The following is a 26542-nucleotide window of genomic DNA, read 5'->3' as shown; positions in this document are numbered from 1 at the left end:
ACCCTCTGCAACCTGCTCCCAGAATTGCCGAATAGTAGCGCACAACCAAGCTAGGTGCATGACGTTCGTCTCCAATGTCCCACATCGCACACAGTTCACATCCACTCTGAACCCGAATTTAAACAATTTGACAGGAGTAAAATACATCTGCTGCAAATATTTAAAATGTTTAATGCGCAAGTTATAATTGGGTGTGAGCATACCTGTTAGTGCACAACAAAAACCCAAGTCTTCCAGGCTAAATGGCGTATCAATTGTGTCGTTCCACTCGTCTAATGCCGTGCTCAGGGCTGGTGGCCCATCTCTCTGTAATGCATTATACAAGTTAGTAATAAGGTTCCTAAGTGTGGTGCTCATGAGCAAAGTTTGGAGCACCCCAAGACCAAGAGGCTCGGCAGGGAATTGGGGATACAGCTCCTTCTGGGTAGCTCGCAGGCGATAGTATGTGTAGGTCAGTAGTGGGGCCGGAAAGGCACACAACGGTTTTGCCCTAGGTGTTTTTGTGACACCTGATTCTTGAACCTGAGACGATCTAGGGTGTAAATTCTGGGAGATGGCAAGGATGCTTAAATGCTATCAGTGTACAGAATTTTAACACAGTACATTCTCAGTGAAGAAGAAAAGAACCAACTGTTGAAAAATATAGGACATGTATCTTAAGGAAAAGTGATAACATAGCTTCTAAAATCTCCAAAACAAGCTCCTGAATACAGAAACACAAAACTGGTCGATTATTCGAAGCTTTGCACTTTAATAATGTCCACAAAACAGTTAATTCCAAAGTTATGAACATCTTCTGCTTTAGATAGCTTTTCATTGTGGGAAACCTTATTTATATTCATTCAAGAGACTCTATAAAAACCCTCTTGGAAAAATAAATAAATAAAAGAATATTATACAACTATGTTCTGGTGGTGGTTGGGCTTCGTTGCTCCTGCTCCCATCTTTAGTCTGCTGTCTGTGGATATTCAAGCATTCCTGCTTGAAACCAGCAAGGAGCATCTTCGAGAGCAGCAGAGAAGATAGAGACTGGGGAGCAGGTGTCGATATTGGATGGCCTGGAGGAGGTCAACTCAAGCGGGACTGTTGAGAATATTGACAAATGGAAAGGGAATGCACATCAGTGGCCCATGAGGGCCGCATCAACGCTTGACCTTCAGGGCGCTCCCAGAAGAGAATTTACATACAATCTACCTCAATTAAATGCATTTACATAATCAGAAGTTAGCCATACAATCTGACATTGAACCGCCCCCCCGTGGACCTACATAGGCCACCCCCACTTTATGGGTGATGAGAGCCCGTGGAATCCTCTACTCCCCATGTTCTAAAGCTCTAATGCAATCTGTAGAACTGAATCATGGATGTTTCGGTGATCATGTGAACATCTCGAGTCCATCAGATATTTAAGACCATAAATAATCTCGCATTGCATGGAGAGCTAAACTCTGTATTTTTGTAGTAGAACCACGCCATAGGTTTGTAGGATGTGTACTTTGTTTGCATGAAGGAAACTGATCTAAACCTTCATATCTCGATACCAATGTCTTCATCCTAATTTCAACATTTTTCATTGGGCGGTCCCTAAACTCGGCGGATCTTCCTGCGGCAAGTAGGCAAACACCTCTTTCTCCAGTGATGCTCATGCTGGCCACATGGGAAAGTGCTACATGCATCAAACAACATCCAATCAGACGTGCTCAATGCAGTCATCAGTTCTACTCATACTACAGTTGTAAAGCGCATGCTAGGAAGAAAGGAGTTCCTTTAATGCAGACTATTATGGGCTAGCTTCGTCTGACTCAAGGTAGGGAGATGAAACACTTGGTTAAGGAGAAAATGGTGCCTCACTTCCTGGTTTGTGTAAAGATAAGCATGCAGGTTCCTCCCAGAATGCCGAGGGGCTTGGATGGTAGCTGTAACAGCCTCTTGAGTATGTATTTCGCTGGTGCTGAAACCAGCAGTAATTCTCAAGCGAACATCTGGAGCCCGGGTCCCCAGACTCCCATTGTTTTGAAGGCTCTGATAAACAGAGCATGTGAAGAGATCTCAGGGGCCCCCTCTGTTTCTTTCCTTCTTGACAGTCTAAAAATGGCTAGCAGCCTCCTTCTGTGTGTGCTCTACTGTGGATTCAACTAGAAAGTCGTATCTTTTTGGAGCCTGGGGAGAAATGAGCCAGGTGTCCTCTGCAGGGATGCAGTGTTTACCTGTACACAAGGAATGTAATGTATTCATAGAGTGAACGTCACACCCTTGAAGAGGCTGGAGTACTTTCTACAACACATTTGGGGATGCGCTGGTTTTGCTAAAGTTGAGCGTTAGACACAGCCCGGCCTGGAGATTTGTGGAATGAACAGCCCCCGATCATCTGTGGACCATTCCTATGTGGTTGCATCGGTCACAGGCTGTGACCTGAGGATTTGGACATCCCTCCCCTGAGGTCCAGGCAGGCACTTCCATGCTCCATTCAAAAAGACCTGAAATGCCCCCTAAGTGGAAGACGTCCCACATCTGTGTCATCCTAAAGCCTGACCCTCGCGCTTGGTACAGTGGGGTTTCACTGTCTGTGCTTTAGTTCTACAGCTGCTGCCCCTCTTTCTGTTATTCTGTGTTCTAGGCCTTTAATTTAAAGATGCACCATCCATCTGTAAGCTGTGGGTATCAGAAATGTGGTCCATACCCACCCACCCTTTCATCAGTATTTGACATGTATTACCTATTGACATCTGTAAAGCGCCCTGATGCCCCCTGTGTTCTTTGATTCTAAAACATTTACAAATATGTAAAGAAACTGCAACCTTATCTGCTGTAACGTAACTGACGGCTGGTATACGACAGGCGCCCACGAAGCTCTGAGGAGTTTTTGACTGGAATCCCACCTTGGAATCATACCTGCGCTGATCTGGGCTGCCCTGAGAGCAGGATCTCTCGGTCAAATGCTTTGACAGCATTTTGAGCTAGCAATCTCCATTTCCAACAACAACAAGTTGCTACGACTGGTAATTCCTGTATTAGGGCTGGCCAATCAAAAGTGCCATTGGGCTCGAGCCAACAAGACTGAGAAACCAACACTGAGGTTAACGCAACAGGTGTCATCCGTTCTTGCTGACATCACTCCCTCTCTCTTGTCACACACTCTCTGAGCACAGAGTTCAAAGAACAGACGGTGCATCTCGGAGTGATAGGATTCAACACCCACAAGCATCCTGCTTCAGTGTAGAGTTGGTGCCCGCCTTGAGCAACCCCCATCCACCTCCAGTTAGGTTTGCGTTCTATAAATACTTAAACATATATGCATAGAGATAGACATGAACAATGGCACTGTCTGGCGCTCCTCCTAGTACGCGTATGTTATCCTTTCTCATTATGCATCAGAACTAAATACTGAAAACTGTTTCATTTTGTCCCTTCCCATAAAAACCCATACGCGAACAGGCACCAGCACAGTCATTATGTCTCGCCTTTAAAACGGAGTGTGGATCTTTCGGCTTCGCCAATGGTTGTTTGTGTCTTCGTATTGCATCACAATGCATTCATACTGAGGGGTCATGATATGTGCCAACCATAGCCATCTTGTTGACCAATCCAAGATACCCACCGTTTGAGCGTATACTTGCGCATGTGTTGCAGCGTATGCATGATGCATGATGCATGCACACATATCATGATGCACTGCAGTCTTTGTGCTGAGTACAGACTTAAAAGCACCTCACCCCTTTCCCCACCCCAACACCAAAAAACAAAGAAACAAAAAACAGCAACACACAAAAGCTTCTTAGGCTGCATCCGATGTCCTGGGTAGGTTTAAACACCCATAATGGACTTGGCTCATCATATGAGCTGGGAAACCCTTTGAAATCTACTCTCTGAACGGGTTCCATCTCTTTGTCTCAGACCATGTAATATCGCCCCCTCACCAGGTGACCTTCTGAAGGGAGCAGACATCATCTGGCACACAATGGCACTGTTTCAGTTGGCACATCTGTCGATGGCTTGTTAGAATGGTCAAATAAAATGAACACCTCCCACATAAAAAAGCAGGTGGCCAACAGCACTTCACAGTTAGGGGGTTCAGAATTTAACAACAAAAACAGCAGGACCTTCAGGGGAGCACTGGACAAGTGGTTGGGGCATGAGGCGGGCAGTACGTTAGTTGGGCTATTACTGATTGGGGGCAGCGGGGAACCTTATACATGGTTTTTATAAGGAATTGGAGGGAATGTGATATGGACTAAATTTTAAGTAGTTCACATTCATGATATGCTGATGGATAACACCTTCAGCCAATAGCAAAGAACCTTTTGCCGTGGCCAAAGAATTTGCCAGACCCAGTACAGAGACAGCAGCCATCCCACCCTCCCAAGACCTCTGCAGTAACCTCGGCACCTTCTTCCACTGCGAGATTAAGGAGGTATACAACAGCTTTGACAGCCTCGATACCCAAGACCCTCTCACCCCACCTGTAACCACTGCACCCAACAACCACGGACCCCAGCAGACGTTGCTCAGCTGGACCCCCCTCACTGCTGATGACACACTCAAGATCATGAAGAGTATTTACTCCACAGCACCCTCGAACCCCTGACCGCACCACATCTTCAAATGAGCTGGAACCTCCATCGACCGCAAAGTCTGCCGCACCATAAAGTGCTCCATCAACTCTGCCACCTGCCCAGAAGACTGAAAACCTGCAGAGATCAACCCCTTGCTGAAGAAACCCTCTGCCGACCATGACTGACCTTAACTGCAGACCCATCTCCCCTTTTCAGCCAAGGTCATCGAGAAGGCTATCAACACCCAACTTCCCGAGTTCATGGATGCAAACCACATCCTGGACCTCTCTCAGTCCAGCTTCCGAAGCAACCATAGCACCAAGACCGCCTTCCTTGCCGCCACAGACGACATCCGCACCCTCCCCGATTGAGGTGAAACTGCAGCCCTCATCTGCCTGGACCTCTCGCCGCCTTCGATACCATCTCCCAATGCACCCTATGCACAAGATTCCACAACGTCCGCATCCGCGACAAAGCCCTGCAATGGGTTTGCTCCTTCCTCGCTGGCTGAACACAGGGAGTCAGACCACCACCATTCCACTCTGAACCCACAGAGATCAGCTCTGGATCACCTCAGGGCTCCTCCCTCAGCCCCACTCTCTTCAACATCTACATGGACCCGCTGACGACACCCAGCTGATTATCTCCCTCACCAATGAACCCACAGTCGCCAAGAACAGCTTCCATGACGGGATGAAACCTGACGCCACCTGGATGAAGAACAGCTGCCTCAAGCTCAACTCATAAAAAAAAACCAAAGTCCTCATCCTGGGCTTTACCCCCCACCTGTGATGACTCCTGGTGGCCCACAGCACTTGGAATCCCCCACACCCACAGACCACGCACGAAACCTCAGCATCATCCTAGACTCCACGCTCACCATGAACTACCAGATCAACATCGTCTCATCATCCTGCTTCCACATGCTACGCCTGCTCTGAAAGACCTTCCAGTAGATCCCACCGAGTCCAGAAAGATGGTCACCCATGCACTCATCAGCATCTACTATGGAAACAAATTCTATGCCGGCATCACACAGAAACTCCTCAAGAAACTGAAGAACATTAGGAACACCTCCGCCAGACACATCCTCAACATCCCCCACAGCAGCAACATCACCGGCCACCTGAGACTCCCACTGGCTCCCAGTCAACAAAAGAATCACCTTCAGGTTCCTCATAAGCACCTACAAAGCCCTACACAACGCTGGACCTGCATACCGTAACCACCGCCTTGCATTCCACGCTCCCAACAAAGAACTCCACTCTGCCCAACTGGCCACCATCCCACATATCCACAAGACCAAGGCTAGAGGAAGATCCTTCACTTACCTTGCAGCAAAGACCTGGAACACCCTGCCTCTCTACCTCAGGCAATCACCATCACTGCTTCAATTCAGGAAAGGCCTCAAGACCTGACTCTTCGACTGTACCACATTCCCTTCGACGGATCAGCAGTCCCTCCACCGCCCCAGCACCTGGAGACCCTTAAGGGTGAGTAGTCGTGCTTTACAAGACACCTGATTGATTGATTGGTTGATTAAATGTTTAAAGCTGGCTAAATCACAGTGACCAGTGACTGAACTGGACAGCCCTGAAGCCCTATTCTCTCTGTATGTGTGCTTTAGTGTATGCTGTTTCAACACTGTATATTTCCATCTTACACCACACATGCATGCTGCATGATCAAACATGCTGCCACCTCATTTTAAGCTGTGCTCATCCTATATTATAATGTTTAAGCCTGCAAAATGGTTAAGTGAGCTAACCGATTGCTGCAGCTCAGGGGTGCATGAAATGTGAACATTTTCCAAGGAAATGCATGAGTTCCAAGGGTATGCCACATGCAAAAAGGTCATGTGCGAAATGGCCAGGAGGAGACAAGTTTGAAGAAATTATGTCCCCTTCAAGAACAAAATGCCTCCTGGGGAGACATCTTCTACTCGAACCCAGGCAAACATCTGTATGATAGATCAAGGAGAAAAGTATTCCCATTTAGCATAATGCAAAATGCGGGAACTATACACATATGCTGCGATATCCCTAACACACCCCTCTTCCCATCACATGTCTGCAGGAAACCCCTCTAGGGCAGAGGTCTTCGAATATTTTTGCTTTGAGCCCCCTAAGCAAAAAGCTTTGAAGTTGAGCCCGACCTCCAAAAATGTATGGCAAGAATAGGGAGAGTGGGAGGGGCAGGGGTAAGCTCCAATGCGACTGCACTCGCTGCACTAAAAAGCCCTAAAAAAAGAAAAAGCCCCATAATCTCCTCAAATTCCTAAGGCTCTGAGGAAGCTGTCGCTTTCTTTGATAATCTAAAAAAAGCCCCCCTGTTCCCCCATATAGAACAACTTCCTCTGGGCCATCTTGCTATCCATGGAACTCACTACTTTCCTCTCACTCCTGGACCATTGACTCTGAGGTCCAAGGGGTTCGGATGATCCTGGTGCTGCGCCTGAACATGACCCTACGGGCCTCCCTGAAACCCACTGGGCTCGCCTTGAAGGACATCTGCATGTAAACAAAGGCCAAAGCAGATGGGGTCTATGGGCACACACATGCCCCATGCTTTTCTAAATTTACAAAAGCAGGTCCCATACTTTTTGTTTAAAAAACAACCATAACTGAGCAATTATTGGGCCTCTTCCTAAAAGCGAAGGGAGCTCGTGGTTGGGGTGGGGGGGTGGTTTCCTGTGCTGTGATGATCAGGGAAGACACAGAGACAAGAACAAAACAGGCGCTCTCACCAGGGTGCCGGCTCCCCGAAATAATGTAAATGTGTGCAACTTGCTAATCACCAAACGTAAGGGCTGCTTGGATGCCAGCTTAGGGGTTCATTGATGGAGTCAACTGAGGCTTCCAGGGGATAACGGGTTATTCTTTTTGATACTTAATATCAGGGTGTTATTAGCCGAGATCTAGATCACCATTCCTCACATCTGCAGTGGTCACATTACCCAAATTAAATTTTTTATAGTAAAATAATATATTTGTGTATGATGGCTCAGTGGACTTATGTAGGGACGTGGGTTCAACCTCATGGTCACAGGTTCAAATCCTGGCAGGTCCAGCCTTTCATCCATCGGAGGTCGATGAAATGAGTAGCATTGAGTTGCGTAACAATAAACATCTGTTATTCAGCGCAAAGAAGCCCATGGGTGATCGTGAGCTTTACAAATACACGTCATGTATTAGTCTAACTTGCTTTTATTTTTTGTTTAAGGTTTGTGCGTTACTTTAAATTCAGTTAACTAAAAGTGATAAACAAAACACTTGAATAATATTTTGTTCTTTTAAGCCACGTTTTTGACCCTGCCATCACACGGCACCCGTGGCTCGTGGTTCGGAGTGGTTCCGTCATGAGCGCTGAAGGGGTTAAGCCACGTTTTGACCCTGCCATCACACGGCACCCGTGGCTCGTGGTTCGGAGTGGTTCCGTCATGAGCGCTGAAGGGGTTAAGCCACGTTTTGACCCTGCCATCACATGGCACCCGTGGCTCATGACGGAGTGGTTCTGTCATGAGCGCTGAAGGGGTTAACCCCTTCAGCGCTCATGACGGAACCACTCCGTCATGAGCCACGGGTGCCGTGTGATGGCAGGGTCAAAAACGGGGCTTAACCCATTCAGCGCTCATGACGGAACCACTCCGAACCACGAGCCACGGGTGCCATGTGATGGCAGGGTAAAAACGTGGCTTAAGCCCCGTTTTTACCCTGCCATCACATGGCTAAATGGAACAAAATATCCTGTGTCTTCTTTTTCCACCGGACTATAACATAATAAAGAAACCTTAAACGAAAAATAAATGCAAGTTAAGCTATTCCGATGGAAATACATTACTTTACAGTATGAGGTCCCCATATACCTTCTTTTAACCAGTTCATGGACTTCATGTAAATGAAGACAGCCTGGAAACCTGCCAAGTTGCACTTTCAGGCAATCTACATATACAAGTACTCGTTGAGCCATTTGCACCCCCTGGGAAGCCACGGACCTCTGGAGACCTCTGTTCTAGAGACTTTTACCACCAGATGCGCCACGAAGCCTATCTATCCTTTGCACACACCTCGAACTGCTATGGTGATAAATAAATTGTGACAGTCTCCAAACAACATCTCAGGCTGAGACCGCCAGAGAGGGGGCTGGCGGTTAATTCCGAGCTTTAACAAGGGAGGAAAATCGATGGCTAATTACTTGTAAGCATTGATCGCCAGCCCGCTCATTGTGTTTCATCTTTGTAGACAAAACAGCATTTCTGAAAACTTCTTCAAGCCGCTTGTTTACTCGCGGAGGAGAGCAGAGCCCTGGCCGTTTGTATCAGCACTCTGGGGTCTCCTGCGGGTCTCTCTCTCCTCCTCTGGCTCAAAGGCTCCACTCGGATATTGTCTAAAGATGGAGAGGCCTTTTCTGCTTTCAAGAGCACAAGTGAATGACCTGCTTTCCCCCCCCCCTTTGAGACAGTGTTCCGCCTCAGAAAAGAATGGAGGAGGCTGCGGAGCGTTTCCTATGTTCCCTGTATTTTGGGGTGTTAGAATATATATTTTTTTCATTTATTAGTCTTTATTTCGACCAAATTGATCATAAAAGACAGGAATATTTACATCACCACATATATAAAATCCATTTCTCTTCAAGGACTTTACAAAAATATAGTAATACATGTTAAAAAAAACAGCAAATATCCTCTAAAAGCTGTCCAATATAAAACCCCTATAAAAAATATTTAGAAAGTACAAACTGAAAGAGAAACGTTTCATATAATGGACCATGTCAGCTAACCCCTTTACAGATATAAAAAAATATATAAATATATATAAACCATGTATAACAATAGAATATTACTTTAAGGCCATTTGTAGAAAGGGTGTCGCCCCACTGCTGCTACCCAGCAGAGGCAACAGTGAAAAATAAAATGCGGATAAAATAATTTTATTTTCACTTTATTTTTCACTGAGCCAGTGGAGTCACGGGGCTGGGCCGGACTGCTCTGCGTTTCAGGGAGGAGAAGTGATGGGCACTGCTAAGTGCGCATGTCGTTTTGACCGGCCTTCTTAGGACGAGAAACTGAAATGCATAGTTAGCAATTCTCCAACCTGAGCTGTGTTGCACAGCCGGGTGGAGAACAGACACAGGTTCCCAGGCTCTGTCTGAGTGCCACACCAGGCCACTCAGACCAATGCTAGCGCTTCTCTTATGGTAAATAATAGTATGCCCAGCACAAGAGCAGCGTCGGGATTGGCATTTTGGAGCGAGCGCAGTGTGCACAAGTCGAGGATCGGGAGAGCAGCAAGGCGGTGGACGCAGCGTCAGGTAAGTGATATTTTATGTTTTTTAATGTTTTCCTTTGTGTTTTCTTGTATTCTCCCCACACTGCCACCCTACCACGTCATATTGGGAGCAGCCGTCATTTTTGTGGAGCATGTATGCCCTTTTTGAGGTGCTGAGAGCTTTCTGCACCTGGGTGCCCTTATAGACTCTGGTATTCTCTTTGACTAGAGTCACAATGGACTGTTTAGAATTAATTTATTGTTAAGCGATGACCCATATTGTCCAATGGCCTGGTCCAATAGCTTAGTGGACTAATGCGTCCACTGTAAGAGCCTGTGTTTGACCTCATGTTCACAGGTTCAAATCCCGGTGTTTCCACTCAGCCTTTCATCCCTTTGCGGTCAATAAAATAAGTACCATTGAGTTGGGTAACAATCTGTTAACCAGCGCCAAGATACCTTTTTGGGTGAATGTGCGCTTTACAAATACACATGTTATGTTATATGGCCAGTGAGCTTAAAATACGTAAACGGCTAGATTAGGATAGGCCAACCTATTCCTAGTGATGGATTACGTTACAGATGTGTGCATATAGACGGCATTTCGTTAGCATGAACCTAGCGAAGAGGCAGCGGAGCGCTGTCCATGGTCAAAGACAAGCATAACGTCAACGAGTGACAGGAGAAGAAGCGGGATTGTGGACGGTTCATGCATTGTGATGCAGTGTTCTATTGCACAGTGGCTGTTCCTCTGTACATGCTATGGTTAATAATGTCTGTTTTTTATTGTTTTACCTGGATGACTGTTGTGACTTACATGTATTTGCATGGGATGTATGACGAACAACACTGTTGTTTGTTTCTTTCTGCTGGCTGTACGGTTGTCCGTTGCTTGGCATTGGGTTTCTCTTATGCTACCGGGTTATCTTGGACAGCGCCAGGAATCAAAAGCAGCCCTGGCAAAAAATGTAAAACCAGTGTACACTCCCATTCCGTATCTCTCTTTTCCATTCTCGCTCTCTTGTTTTATCTGTCGTCTGCTCTCTCTTCCTTTCATCCACTTTCATTCCCTTTGGAGAGATGGAGAGAGTCAGTGGCCATGGGTCTTCAAATACCACCCTCCGATGGATCCAGCCCCCTCGGGACATGTCCAGTGGAATATATGGCCAGCCTGGCCCTGATATTCAATGCTTTGTGCCTGTGATCGTCACCCATTTAAGCACATTTCTTGTAGATGGTTGATATATGCATTGTTGACGGTTTATTGATGAGTTGTTGAGGTTGCAAATGCTTGGCCAACAGTAAGGCGTCTAGTTCAGTTGGACAAAAGAGTTATTAGTGTGGAACGAACTATAAATACAATTTGCTATGTATGTGCCGTTGAGGTTGCAAATGCTTAGCCAACTATGTGGCGTGGAGGACAGCAGCATACAGGGACACATGGCAAAGGGCAGGCATGCAGCCACATGCCTCACATACCCTTAGTCATCTAATAAGTAAGAGACTACAGTTTGTGAAAGAACAGCTGTGGAGATCTGTGCTCTCCAGCTGGTCACAAGTCACCCCCAGCATGACAATTACAGCCTTTCATCCTTCCAGGGAGAATGACAAGAGAACCATTTATTGGGGTAATACTGACCTATGCGACCAGCACTTACTTTGTGTGTACAGTAAAGAGCATAAGTGGAATAAAGACACAGGGAAAGTGGCTGGAAGCCCGGTTTGATGCCCTGCCGTTTTATGCGTGCAGGCCAGTGCACATACCTCTTGCGTTTCTTATTTTAAGTGTTGCACAAATCAGTCTTTCCTTTGACCCTGCTCCATGTCACATGCAGGTTTTGAAAATAATCCTGCTACGTGCTACATTTCACTGCAGTCAGCAGCATCAAGAGGTATGCTAACGCTAATGACACCCTACTGTATCTAAATATCTTCCCAGCCAATGAGATTTAGAGGCTCAAAGGCAGTCTTGAAAGCATCCAAACCTAGAGGTCAACAAACATCCAGATTCTGAATTCCCAGAGAGACTGAATCCCCCCTCTTTTCCAACACCACCAAACCTTCTAGGATTTCTATTGGGCTTAACGCCACAACTGACAGAACAGGCCAAATCCATCGAATTGACCCTCGACTCGAACAACCCCTACGAAGGCCAAAGCAGCCTGGTTGCAGCTCTGCTGAAAAAAGTGAAGCCCTAATTTTCTCCCACCTAGATGGAGGCAACGCCCTACTCAATGGCATCCTAGAGACCAGCCACGCTCCCCTTAAAAGCATCCTTCAAGCAGCAGCCGGATGGCTCATGGAGGGGCTGAAGAAATCTGACACGCGTGCTAAAAGATCTGCACTGGCTCCCACTGAAGGCCTCGATCTTCTTCAAAATCAACTGCATCTACATCAAGACCCCTGTGTACCTAGCTAGCAGAGTAACACTATCTCAAGGTCAACACTAGATGACGAGCTCTGACATCACCAGATTCGAGACTAAACAATGCAGGAATTGGAAAATATGCCTTCCCGGCCTATAGTCCCAGGATTTACAACAACAGCCCCTCCAACATCAGCACAGCACAATCCGCCCACGGATCAAGAATAAAATAAAATCTCTTTTCTTCAAGAAACACTGCCTCAGATGGGCTGCTTCTCATCCCTTCCAATGCCTCTTCCAGTTCTTCTTCACCCCCAAGTATCTCCAGTGGGGCTCGCTCTCCGAACAGCGGTCCATTGATAGCCAGCTACGTTACATACATACAACATATATATTGATTTTACCAAGGATCCGGCTTTATAACATATATATATTTTTTTCCCCATAGGTCGTGCTACATCTCTCATGTTGGCTTTACTGAGAATCCTGCTACACATGAACGTTTTATGACAAAATTTACTGAATCTAATTACAAGGCAACTTAAGAGGAAACATGAGCGACAAGTGCATAAAAAGCAAAGAACAAGCTCTGCGCGTCAGCAGAATAAACAATGCTACAATATGACAAACAACTAATGCAAACAGGCAGTGGAAGTAATTAATGTAAACAAAGGAATCCGCTGCCTTAAGATTAACCATAAAACTGCTGAGTAAGTGCAGCAAGGGGAGAAAATGGAAATGACAGGAGGCAGTGGTACCAAGTGGTGCCACCTCGTGCTCGGTGGCTGTAACAGGGCCAGGGAGAGGCTGATCCTGTGCCCTGCAGAGGGACATAGTGAGACCAGCCTCCACTGATAGAGTGGCCACAGCTTTTTATATGTCACCTGGTACCCTAAGCTGCTGTCCAGCCCTGCCTTCCTCTAGTATGCTTTTATAATTTAGAATCCTGTGGGTTACGATGCTGATTTCCAATAATCAATATAGGTTTGATGGTTTGCATAAATGATTGATCGGTCTTACCTCGAAGCAGAAATCCTGTCCCAGGATGCTACTGTGAACGGGTTTGATAACCACCTCTTCCTCCATGCTTAGATCGAGAGCTTCAGCGGCACTACTGGGACTGAGCAGCGACTCGTGAGACCGCGATTCTTTCAATCTCGGCATTAGTTGGGATCTGCAGAGGAAAAAGACACAAAGCACTTCCGGGTCAATCAACTGCGCATCTCATCAGTTATGCATTACAACAGATGGTTTTAATAGATTTCTACAGTATAAACTCCATCAAACCAGTGATATGTGCATAGAACTCATATGTCTGGCATCAAGGGGGAATACACAGTATGCAAAGATTGCATCTAGAGAGGATTACAACATGCACTTCCTTTAATCTGCAACAAAAAAAATGAAATGATAATTTGATGGGAAAGCTCCTCTGTAGCATATTCAATACAGACAGGGGGACAAGGGAAGCCTAAATACCACAAGCAGGACTTGTCAGCCTTTATTTCCCTTTTTTAGATTATACAAATCTGTATGTGTATTGAAAATAAATCTAAACTTTGGTTGTGAAACATAAACTTGTAGGGAATTTAGGTATTGAGGTATTTATATGAATGAATCCCTGATAAACCAATAAGAAGCTCGTAGTACGTCACATGGCACCATGTTTGGTGTCGCTAATGATATTGTGTGTATGCCTTTAAGACAGTTCGGTGAGTTCATGTTTGCTGCTGAAGTGGGAGGGGGGGGGAGTGAGGGTGACTCAGCCTTTCCTTCTCCCAAAGCCAAAACAAAGTCCCACTGGGTTTTGATAATAATAATATGATTTATTTAAAAAGCTTCAAAGATGAAGACTAGTGACAACCAATGCCTAATAGATGCTTTGTTATTATGTTAATTGTTATTATCCTATGGTGTCGCAAGTCAGACCCAGCTTGTATTTGCAGTGCGGGCAAAAAGTATTATTGTACACATGCGCACTGAGAAGCTTCATCTGACATGGGCAAGATTTTGGCAATATCTGGTGTAAAATCCAACTGATAGTGGGTTTAGCTTCATTATGCACACACTTTCTGTTTGAGTGATGTGGAATGGGTAGCAAGTGTTAATGTTAAGTTGGCGAGTGAGAGCAAGGAAAATCTTACTCCAGACCACCTCCCGGCTAGTTTTTTCAACAAAGGTGCTCGCATTGAGAAACCTTCCGTTCGCGTTGATGAAGCTGCCGCTCGAGTGGAGCATCTACTCAAGTGGTAAAAAGAAGAAGCGCCCTCTTGTGCTGCGCAGGGTTCCATTTGCAGTAATTTTACAGAGCGGGACAACCGCCCGGCGCTAAAAATCAGCTTGAGCGGCGCGTTGTAATGCACTCCGACGCTTGCGGTACTCCAGAGTTTCTTGGTCACTTCACAAAGTTCTGCCTAGCAGAACTCCACGAACTCTGCCCAGGCCAACTCTTAACTCCATATCTGCACACCTTGACAATATGTAGAGAAATATATATATATATATATATATATATATATATATATAGTCAATATTAATAAATCTATAGTCTTATATATGCTTATCCATTTAAAAGTACCTTAATGATGTACTGTCGACATTCTCCATTTACTATTCTTAACTCCACATCTACGTACCTTGATCTATAGATATATATATACATACATCTATAAATATATATGTATATTTAATACACATATAAATAACATCGCCCAGTAATTGAATAGTTTTTATTCAACAAAAGAATACCGCAGTATCTGAGCAAAGCCGCCCACTGCACTTTGTCTTCTCGCGTTAGAAATGTAAAGACATCCCTGCTCTGATAGCCCGCTCTGCAGGAAGATGATGAGGGCTGAAAAAATGAGATGCTGCCATGCGGTGTCATTCACATCCTGCATTATACAAACCGCCCAGCCATTTTTTGCCCACCATGACCTCTGAATCAGCAACTGTCAGACAGGGTGTGTGACCCTCCTACTGGTGACGTCAGTCCTTTCTTACATTTCTCTCATCATCTGTCTTTGAACTGGATCAGTTGGTCAAAGCTCATTCATTACTCGAGGACGTCTAGCCATGGCTGTCCGCTTACAACAACTCGTCTCGCATTGGGCCACCAGGTTCCTGTCCTTGACTTTTCTTTCAAATACCAGTACAATCTGGTGCTTTAGTCAAGTTGGATCAATTGTTGGAAACCATTTCTTTTCCCAGATTCCTTTAAAGCCCTAATGTAATAGAGTCAGCTAAGTGTTTTATTGAAGTATCCTTGGCTCTTAAATGCCATTTCTTTCTTTCCTAGTTTAGGTTCCCTTCCTTTCTCCAGAAGATATTTTGGGTGATGCTGTGGGAGGTCGTTGGCAATTCTCTAGGCTGTGCGATATAAAGCGTGGGGCAAATGGCAGGTGCCTGAGTGTCCGCTTCACAGAGCCTCTGTGATTGGCATGTTCTCCCGAGCACGCGTCCCTTCTTCCCCGGGTACTATCAAGTGTTATTTGATATTCACATGGATTGAGGAGGGTGGGAATGGGATTTTGAATGGCAGGAGGCATTCAATAGGTGTGTCTGAAAGGAGGCCCAAGGCTCCAGGTTGTCCTCCTGTCTTCAAAATGACACCAATCTCACAACGTAACACGTTGAGCCTTTTACCCTACTGCCGGTTGATGCAGCCCATTGGAGCCCATGTATTTTTGTTGTTGTTGCTGTTTTATGTAGTGTAAACTCGTCCCAAAGGTCTTGGAGCCCTTTACATGAGCACAAGTTACATTACACAAGGACACATTCATTTTTGGTAGGCACGGGTCGATTAAGTGAACTGCCCAGAATCACAGGATATAGAGCAGACGCCAAGACTCTTACCTGGTTCCCAGCTCCAAAGTCAGCAGCTCTTGCCATTAAGGCACATCTTCTTGTTGATGACTGGTTGTGGCACACATGTCTAAATGCAAGGAACACCAAGGGGTCTTTCTGGTACCAAGGTATAATTGAGGAAATGTAATTTAGTTGTATTTAGTGTCTTTAAACTACCATAAACTGTAATATCTGAGGCACGTTAAGCGCCTGGAAGGTTTGCCTCGGCTAGATAGTCATTTTAATAAAGTAAAGCAGGAATGTCTTGTGTCCCTCTCAGGCAGGAAAAAGTTGATACAATCTCCCACAAAGTCAAGGACTGGCACAGAGTGGATCCGCGCAGTCCAGACTGGCCACACTAGCAGACATGGAAGGTATCCTGCAAGTCAGTGGCTCTCTTGGAAAACAAATCTCTTCAGTTTGAGCCTACCTAGTCAGGCTGCATGGTCCTTGTAGCTGTAGTGTGGATCACCTCCTCAAGATAAACTCCATGAGGTCTTTGGCCAACGGGGCCGTGTTCCTTGTCTTTATGGTTCCGGCACCTGTTCGCCATGCACTTGCAGCACAACTTTAGCTTTACCTCTGAAATGTCACATAGACTTAACTGCTTCGAAAGTCCATTGACTTGTAACAATCTTTGGGGGAAATATTTGGATCCCTGTTCGAAGTACCTCTGTGGTGGTGCGGAAGAGCTTCTCCTGAAGACCAGATAAATACAAGTTACCGGCCCAACGCAACCAATATGTATCTGCTGGATGCATGCTGGAGTTTATGTCAATCGAGCTGGGGTACCAAGTTTAAAAATCCTAACTCCAGCCAATCATATGTGAAAGCATCTATAAAGGACAGGTGTTTAAAAGACTGATAAGGCCAGACAATGATAGGTAAAGAAAGTAACATCCATAGGGAGAGAGAGTGGGCCATCCGAATCCACATTCGGATGGCCCGCCCCATCTCCCTAGGGATGTTACTTTCTTTACCTCTCATTGCCTGGCCATATCAGTCTTTTAAGCACCTGTCCTTTAAAGATGCTTTCTATCTGAGATTTCCATGGAGTCCTTGGCAGAGGACAACAGGGAGAGGCCGAACGATGCAGCCACTCACACACTGGACGCACTGAGCAGCACTTAGCTTCTCTCCAGGCACTTGTGCTGACAAACAGGTGAACCGCAACAGGTCCGTTTGTTTCTGTTTATCAAGGCCTCTGGACTGTATGTGGCGTGTAAATGAAAAACAAGAAGCATGGTCTCTGACGGGCAACCTCGAGGACCGCATCATCGACAGTGAAGCCGGCATCGCATTACCATGCGTAGGACCATCATCTTCTGATGTATCAAAGTCCTCTTGAGCCATTCATGCTGCGCATCATCAGTAACTCAAAGACAAAGCTCACAGTCTTGCACCTTTGGAGTATGGAGAAACTGTCAATCATGCTGTGTGACCCAGTGAGGGACATGCGGGGCACTGAATAGTGTTTGTGTCTGGTGCTCTCTCTGTACACAAGGTTCCGATCTTGACTTGTGAAATGTTTCTGTGAACTATGTTCTCTGTGGCTTTTTAATGCAAAGGAGTCACCTGTAGGTCTGAAGTTGCTTTAAGCTTCTGCTTCATGTAGCAAAGTCTTAGGTGAGAATCTATGATAATCTGAGTAAATAAATACTAGTGTCACTATGCATGCACATTCTCTATAAGCCCTACTTTGTCTCATATAGCCACTTTGTCAACTTCTATGCTTTGTATAGACAGATGAAATTCTGAGCTCGAGGGCAAGACATGTGGACAAGAGAGACATGCCTATGACGTAAGGGAAGTTAGATAAAGCTGTGCATTAATGGCAAAGACCAAGAATGCTCGTAGTAACCCAATGGTGTTTACTTCCCTAAAGCAAAGGCATTTAATTCAAACCTATGTTTCCTTTATGCCTACTGCTATAGGAGTTGCTGGTCCTCATTCTGATACAGAGGAAACACCGATGCAGAATTTTCACTTCCCAAAATTGGTCATACCAGAAGTATTGGAATTAATGAGATGTGAAATTACCATAGTATTACAAGTTTCACCAACGGAATGGGTACTTACTGGAGAAATCAGTGTTATTTCACAGTTTTCCAATATAAAATCTCGAATTTAGTGCTGTGTCACCTGGCAAAAGTTGAGCAGGGAAAATTTGGTATGCTAATACCACATAAGAAACGACTGTATTTCTTAGAATACGCGTCTTGTAAAGGAACCAACTATCTGTTGTGCCATTTAGCTGCCCAGTGTCCCATAAGCTGCAGCCTGTCTTGTACAGTCATGCTATGATCTACCAGGCCCTGTGCATACTGTGTGCGGTGGGATCCGCAGACGTGGCCTTCATCAGAGTCTGTGTTACATGAGAACAAGGCCTATTATAGGTAAGGTCTCGGTTCCTGCTCTGTTCAGATGTGAAAATGTGTCTGAAATAGCCCTGATTAGTGGAGTTGTTCCAGAGAGGCCTGGGCTGGATTCACAGCTGGGAGCCCACAAAATACTGACTAGCTCTTGTCATAGTCAATTCTCAATGGATGGCGATTGTTTGATGGAGGCAGTGGAGAAGCGGACAGGCAAGAAATAGAAAAAGGTTAGCGTGGGAGGGTGCATATTGGTAGAGCCAGAGAAAATCACTCCTCTGTTGATTCATCTAAAAAGAAAATGCAAAAGTTCAAGAAATAGGACTGTAAATATAGAAGATGAACTTCTGTGACGGGCTTAAATGTCATTTTCGTACACCTACGTTAGGGCTTGCCCATAACGTGCGTAAGGTAAATTTCTAATGGCATCCTTTTCTGGTACCCCAAAGGAACAGAATATGACATATGAATGCAAATCAGTTTTCATCACAGTGATTAGGAAATACACTCAATTTAGTCAGTCACAAGAAGCGTTGGTGAATGTTCGGCCAATGATGGCCAGGTGCCTCCTTTGCACTACAAGAAGCACTCTAGGAACACACACGCTGGAGCTAGCTTGTAAAGGCATCCTTTTAACAAAAGCCCTATTCTTGCACGAGTTTATGGGACTTTTGTTCTTATTTAGGCCTTGGGTGGTGGCCCTCCGTTCCACCAGGAGTGCAGCCACAGCTCATCCTCACCTTAAGACCAACCAGAGGCGTTTCTGTCAGGCTGAGCAAAGGGAAGCCTGACAGATGCACTTAGTTTTCAGGAAGGGCCACCAGAAGGTAGACATGCGCTAAAGGCACAGGCTCCTGGCTGGCTGAGCTGAACTTTGTCGGGCTAAAGATGCCACGGCTCCTGTAGGCATCAACTCTTCAGCCTGGCAAAGCACCTCAAGGCCCTCCCCCTGTCACGAGGGGGAGCATCACTGGTTTCCTCGGACCTGGACACTTCAGTTGTAAGTCCAAAAGTGCCCAGGGCCGAGTGTCTCACAGACAACTCATCACAGAGTTTGGAACGTCAGCAACTCTCACTGACCCCCCATCCCACTCTGTGACGAGGTAGGGACTGCTGCCTTCCCTCATTGGCTAACCTAGGGTCAAACAATGAGGGAGGGAAGGCAGCCGTCCTAACCCTCCTGGGACTTCCGAGGCAGAGCTGCATGTAGGAGTGATTTTATTCCTAATGTTTGCTGCTGGCGTGCATGTATGTATGAATATTCAGGAGTGTTATGAATGGAGATGTCTGTTTGTGCATGCACATGTGTGAATACTAGCCGCCACTGCGAGGAGTGTGTAGGTCATGACCTAGCTGCCCTACTATAGGGTCGCCCTCAGAATTTAGAAATCCATGCTTCCCTGGGGATTCTCTCTCTGTCTGCTGTGAAGGGAGCGCCAGCAATGCTTGCCTTAAACGCCTGATCAGCAAACATTGTTTTGTTCAGAGAAAACAAACTCCTAGAGCGCGAGTTTGTTTATTCTGAATAAATGGTTGAGATGCACAAATAACTTTTTCCCTGTGTATATGGACATTTTAACCTTTCTCTGCCATGCCTCGCAGGGTGGACATGGGCATGCAAAAAGAGTGGCGGTCGTCCGGACGAAAGTTACTGCGCGCATCACTAACTGACTGGTGGGTCAAGGGCAGAGCCGATGGGAGCACCGCCAACATTCACACATCAGTTTTCCCAACTCTAACTAGACCACGAAAACCAGGTGTTGGCAGGGCCGGAGTACCAGCAGTGTATGTGAATGTGAGACAGCAGGCACAGAAGGCAATGTCTGAATGTTGCAATCGGAATGGATGCTGGGCAGTCCTCGATTCCCCCCCATAATCGTAAGCAAAGAAAACACAAATCCTTGGGCAATACACAAAAGCTTTTCTTCTACAACAAGTAGACCCAAATACAAACATCGATTTTTGCTGCTGCAAAACAGCACTGACGGCCACAAAGAGAAACGAAGGAACAAGCAGTCCGTGTTTACAATGTGTAACACGGCGCAGAACAGAACTTCGGTGCAAACCGGCACCAACTGCGCGGTTCATGGCATCCAGCCCCAGGAGGCGACCCGCTGAGACTGGCGCTCCGTCGACAAAGACAAGCTTATACCGGAGACCTCTCAACCAGGGCTTGTTTGAGAACTCTGGCACGTGCAGCGATGCACCCTGCCATGCTTGGCGGTGGCGCACGCGGAGTGAATGCGTCGGGTACAAGGTGCCCTACCGCGCGCCGCATGCCCCTGAGGGGGGATGATATTCAGAGCCCCCCCCCCCCACCCCCACCCGTCACGGCTTGTTGCTTAACTGCATCGTCGCCTCAAGATTTAACTGTGTTTTGCTTACAGTAGCGATTCATCACACTCCATGGTGCAGCTCGCAGGATTAAACCAAGCTTGACAAGAAAGGGAGGGGCCAGGCAGGAAGCAAGCAGAGAGAAGGTGATCACCCCATCACACTGGTTACGTCAAGCAAGCAGCTACAGCAGATACTAGCATCCTTCAAGTCCAGATGGTCAGGTTCCTCCAGCTCCGTTCTGAAAGCCTGCTTCCAAAATATTCTGGGAGTAACCGCAACCATGCAGGTCATTCAATGGTTTCATTTCCAGGAGATATTAATATATCATTTCAGCCCGATGCCGAGGGCTATACTGGTCGTTAAAGGCCCTAAACCCAGTGCTTTAAATGGGCCGGTACTGCCCTGTACGGAGTACCGGCACTTTTTTATTTTGAGAGGGAGAGTACCGGCACTTCTCAAGAGCGACGTAATACTTTTAATTGGAGACTACAGGCACTTCTCAGAAACAAGTAGGTACTCTGTACAGAGTACCTGCACTTCTATTTTTCCATTTCAAGCACTGCCTGAACCCAAGTTATAGGCCCGATCCAAGAGCAAGGGCCTATAATGAGGGAGAGGGGATTTTAGAACCAGTACAGCCTAAGGAAGAAGGGCGATAAAGCTATTAGAACATTACACTCACTCAGAGTAGAATGCAAGAGGATGTGTTTGGCAGCAGGGATTCAAAATATTGCTCTTTAGATCTCTGCAGATGCCAGTTGTGACCACTGACTCGCTGGGCCATGTTAACCGCGTTTTCATGCCCCATTTTGCTTCCTAAACGCAATATTGTTTTAGAGAAATGACTTATTACTCCCTCTTGAGTTCCCTTGGTGGTGTATGGCAAGCCTGGATGACATTAACATTTTGCTGGTGTAATTTGCATAATTGTGGACATTTTGCATTACATCATTTTGCGTAATTATGCACCAATCACAGTAAAAAGTTACAGAGAACAAGGAATTCACGATAAGTTTACCACAAATGTATGGGAACAACAGAACACAAATGGCCATTGTCTGTGGTCCTTTTACATTTTTTGCAATGTTTTGATGGGAGGACGCATTTTCCCCCATTAGGTATCCGGTTATTTTGATCAGCTCTATACAGCCATTGGCTTATTTCGGTCAGCCATTGCGTCCCAATTTTGCTTAGTTATACAATTTACAGAGCTGATTGCCAAAGAAGTGTTCCATCTCCAGAACCACTGCTAAGCACCTGGATGGCCCCTGCCCATAACGCACTATGTAGGCATTTGAAACATACTGATGACACTTGTGGTCTTTAGAAATTAAGAACATGGTCTACAGCTGGACCGCTCTTAGTGGCACCGCACCACATTCGGGGGCACAATCCATGCAAACTCTCTACAATTCTCTTCATTCTTATTTATCGCTGACAAAGATAAAATCAGTGGCATAGTTGTTTCAATTACTATCGATTTGTTAATTACCTATTATTTCGAATGTTATCAATTAACCACAGATTTTTTCTCTAAATAAGGAATTTCCCTTTTTCTGCCTGCGCATCCTGCAAAAAAAAGAGTGCAAAACATTAGAAAGGAAGGAAAGACTAACTAGAGCCCGGGAGGATGATTAGAAAGAGCTCCAAAGCATTAGAAAAGAAGGGAGAACTAATTGGAGCCCAGGAGATGGGCCAGGAATAGGTCAAAAGCATTTGAAAGGAAGGAAAGGCTATCTGGAGTCCAGGGAGGGGGGAGCAATAATTTAATGCATCATCAGTACCTCAGGGAAGTTTCAGGCTAGTGTGAGCAGTGGGCACTTGCTCAGTGAATCTGTGCATGGCTAGTGTCCAACCTATGTTACGCGGCCACCTGCTAGAGGTCTCTCCTCTTCCATAGAGTTTGAGATTACCCAGCAAGCCTCACATTCACAATAGAACATGGCAGGTACACATGTCTTCTGAGGCCTCAAACACAGTAGGGTAAGAGGTTCGAAGCTCGTTTGTGCAAGGAGAAGAGAGTCTGGCATCACAGCACACAAGGGGATGAATGAGAGAGGAGCACATTTTGGATCGCTTGGTTTCTTAACACTCAAGAATATAAATAAATCCATCAAAAACTAGATTAAGTGCAGGGTAACCCAGTGGTTTTTAATAGAGTAAGGCATATTAATGTATATTATCATGATTGGTTATGCAAATTTTTACGCTTACGACAATAAGTTTGCATCCAATTGCTGTGCTGGATACCAGCGGTTGCCAGGATATGATACTAGGGACCGGAAGCCACCGACGGAGGGAGGCGGGGACTGTGCATGCTGTCGATATAGCACGCCTCCCGCTCATTACAATGATCCCGAGTCGCCAAGTGGTGCAGGCCGATAAAAGTCAGTGGGGCGTACTTTCGGAATGAAGTAGCGACCATGAATGGATATGTTCATGTTTAAGTGAGACTATAACACTTGGGTCTTAAAATGTGCATTATGTTCTTTTTAATTTAAGAGTAGTTGCTCTGTAGCATTTAGGCCAACGCTCGTGCGGCACCAGCAGAATCGCTACAGCGCATCACTCATCAAAAAACAATATCTATGCAAAGCAGGGCCATCGCGGCATTGAACATTTAGATGTGAAACTACTTGTGGGAACACATCTCTCTCATCCCAGCGTGGACCTTGCTTTCCCCTCCTTCCACCATCCTTTTCTGCTCACTCACACCACAAGATGTCCTTATGTCTCACTAATGCACTTATCTGTACATAAATCAATATGACCCCCCCAGTGCCTGTTGTTTTGCTCACCTAAGATACAGGTATGCAGAAGCACTTTGCAAACACAGGTCCCCAATCCTGCTTCCCTGATTGGTTGGGAATGCAGCAGTCTGATAGAATTGCCATATTTGTAGTCAAGTTCTAGGGGAAAGCCTGGGAATGCTTCTGCTTGGTCTAACCTGCAAAAGTAGGTGACCGCACGCAAATCACCGATGTGTGGCTATTGCAACTATGGATGGGTGGAACCTGCGGACTTTCACTCTGTGGAATTCCATGGAGAATTCTCCGAGTTTCCACAGATTTTTGAAAACAAGCGAAAATATCCATGTCACTAGTACACATATGTATTTTTAAATACATAATTCTGCACCATGTCCTCTTAAACATGTGTAACTACTTCTGCATACGTGTGCTCCCGGAAACCTTATCTGTTGCATGTTTCCAAGCTTACTCCAGGAATTCTTCACCAATTTCCAAATTTCTTAACTCTAAGCCTAAGTATAGGTGTAAGCCTTGTTTTATTTTACTATTTCTCTGCTCCTAGAAGCTTTGTCTCTCACAACAGAAACTCTGGCTGAAACCTGCCAATTAATCGGTTTTTGCATGCAGGAATCGGGAGGCAGAAGACTAGCTTTTTGGTACAAAACGCAATCAGAAATTGATGCCGCAATCAAGAACCACATTCACCGAACTCACATGCAAATGCTTTTCTTTCTTTTTGGTTTTGTTCTATGGGGGAAGGAAGGAAGGAAGGAAGGAAGGAAGGAAGGAAGGAAGGAAGGAAGGAAGGAAGGAAGGAAGGAAGGAAGAGAGGAAGGAAGAGGAAGGAAGAGGAAGGAAGAGAAAGTAAGAGAAAGTAAGAGAAAGTAAGAGAAAGTAAGAGGAAGGAAGAGGAAGGAAGAGGAAGGAAGGAAGGAAGGAAGGAAGGAAGGAAGGAAGGAAGGAAGGAAGGAAGGAAGGAAGGAAGGAAGGAAGGAAGGAAGGAAGGAAGGAAGGAAGGAAGGAAGGAAGGAAGGAAGGAAGCAAGCAAGCAAGGGAAAGGAAAGGAAAGGAAAGGAAAGGAAAGGAAAGGAAAGGAAAGGAAAGGAAGGAAGGAAGGAAGGATTGATTCAGTTTTGTTCTTTTCAAGACCACAGCCTGATATTTAAATAGACACTAGCAACGACTTACGCACATAATACCAGTTACTTGTTTATGGAGCTGGATGTTATTACTTAATGATTGCTCCATGCGCCCAACAAGTCAGAAGTCTTTCCTTAGCAGTTTGCTACAGTTTCTAACACAAACCTTCCTGCCAACTCACAAGGTGCCACCGCGTGTCACTGAATATCACCTCCCTTCACACAGACACCCAGTGAGGAGCCACTGTCACACAGTGGAAGGGAACATGAGCCGAAAACACTAATAGCGCAATTAGCGCATATTGGAATGTGGATTTCCAGCTCGTCTTTGGAGGCTTTGAACAGCGAATGTCCATTAAGAGATGGGAAAATACCCCAGGACATTGGCGCCAGCTTCAGCAAGCTTTTTTTTTTTTTTTTTTGAAGGGAGCAAAAGTGCCTTTAGGGTATTTTTCAGCATGATGCCCCGCCCCTCCAGGGCTCCACCCCTCCTCACCCGGCCAAAAACCGAGGCTTGTTTTCATCATGATTCCACAAGATCTATGGCTAGAGGTCAGGGTCCGGTGGTGGTCCCAAGAGAGGTAAGGACAAGGGCTCATGAATAGGGCACCCTCTGGGCCTCTGAAGGGAAAAGGCTGTGTTTGAAGACCAATGGGGTATCCTTTTACCACAGTGGTAGCCAGCACAATGCTGAAAATGTGTGAAGTTGCACAATTTCCTTTACTTTGAAAACTTTTCAAGCTTTGAAAATCTTCAAGAGGGCTGCAAAGCTTAAGTTGCGAGCAAAAAAAAAAAAAAGTCTCACAAAAAAGTTTAGCAAAGTTTGCAAAACTCTGCAATCATCTCAAAGTGCTAACTTTGTCAAACTCAAGCAAAATGTAATGAAGATTGCAAAATTATCCAATCTTTAGAAAGTGCTTAGTTTGTAAATATCACAATAATTTACGCATGAAATTTACATTTTTCCCATTGCACAACCAACACAACAGCCAGCGATTTACATTTCCAAAGTACATATAGACACTCTATTAGTACATATACACATTACGAGAGGATCTCTGGCTTTAGAATGCATGTTTTGGTCTCTGTTGTACAATATCAGGAATAACCCAGCATGCACCTCTGCTGCTCTAATGGTGTACATGTCAGACCCCTCCTCCACTCCTGTGTGATGACAAACATTCCTTAGAGTTATTCCTGCTTCTAGCTTTCGAAGTATTTCTGGTCGTAAGTCACAGGGCCTGTTATTAGTCTCCGCATGACCCGGCAGGCTATTTACAGGGGAGTACTCGATTTTAATTAGGCGATACAGCAAAATAACACATTGCGTGTTGGTTTGCAATGTTGCTGCGGGGGCAGGAGTCCTGTGAGCACCGAGACAGGGGGCAGGACCAGTTTAGAAAAGCGGGATCGAATCTGGAAAGGGGCCACCAAAATAGAGGGTGTCCAGAAGCACCATCCCCTTTATAGTGCATCAGATTTCAGGGTCAAGTAGGGTTCTTAGCTGGACACAAAGCGCTTGTGGTTCCAGGATTTAGATAAAAGGACAACATTTATGCATTATGGTTTTCCACCTGCGAGTTTAATAAATACATTTTTCAAGATTAGAAAACTTCCCAGGAGTAAACCTTGGAAATGTAGGCTAGTTGTAGATGTTCAAGCATACTCCTACTCCTGCGGGCTGTCCGTCATGAAGGAGTGAGTGCCGCGGATGCGCTCATTTGCACATTTTCCTCCACATGGAATATATTTCCATTTGGAAAATATCCTTCCTTCACATCGCCTTAAAATACGGGTTCTGGGGTTAGTTTTCTGCCTAATTTTCAAATGTACTCCGAAATATGTTTACTAAAAAGGTTAAGAGTGCCATCTGGGTGTGACCGACTCAGGTGTTTGCCCCCTTCTTAATGCCTACC

At 45.6% G+C, this 26542-nt stretch overlaps 1 protein-coding gene across 17 annotated transcripts in view; it reads right to left on the bottom strand.

The window, feature by feature from the left end:
- Window positions 1–26542, bottom strand: part of DAB2IP (DAB2 interacting protein) — a 1477580-nt gene that overhangs the window by 253412 nt on the left and 1197626 nt on the right. For all 17 annotated transcript variants that reach the window (XM_085613689.1, XM_085613692.1, XM_085613691.1 and 14 more), the window contains one exon: window positions 13206–13359. In XM_085613689.1, the coding sequence (XP_085469815.1) occupies window positions 13206–13359 (154 nt within the window). The remainder of the gene's footprint in view (window positions 1–13205; window positions 13360–26542) is intronic.

Source organism: Triturus cristatus, chromosome 1_2 (assembly GCF_964204655.1).
Source record: "Triturus cristatus chromosome 1_2, aTriCri1.1, whole genome shotgun sequence".
NCBI classification, from domain to species: Eukaryota; Metazoa; Chordata; class Amphibia; order Caudata; family Salamandridae; genus Triturus; species Triturus cristatus.
Note: the sequence above shows the minus strand (reverse complement) of the source record. Positions and strands in the feature narration are given on the sequence as shown.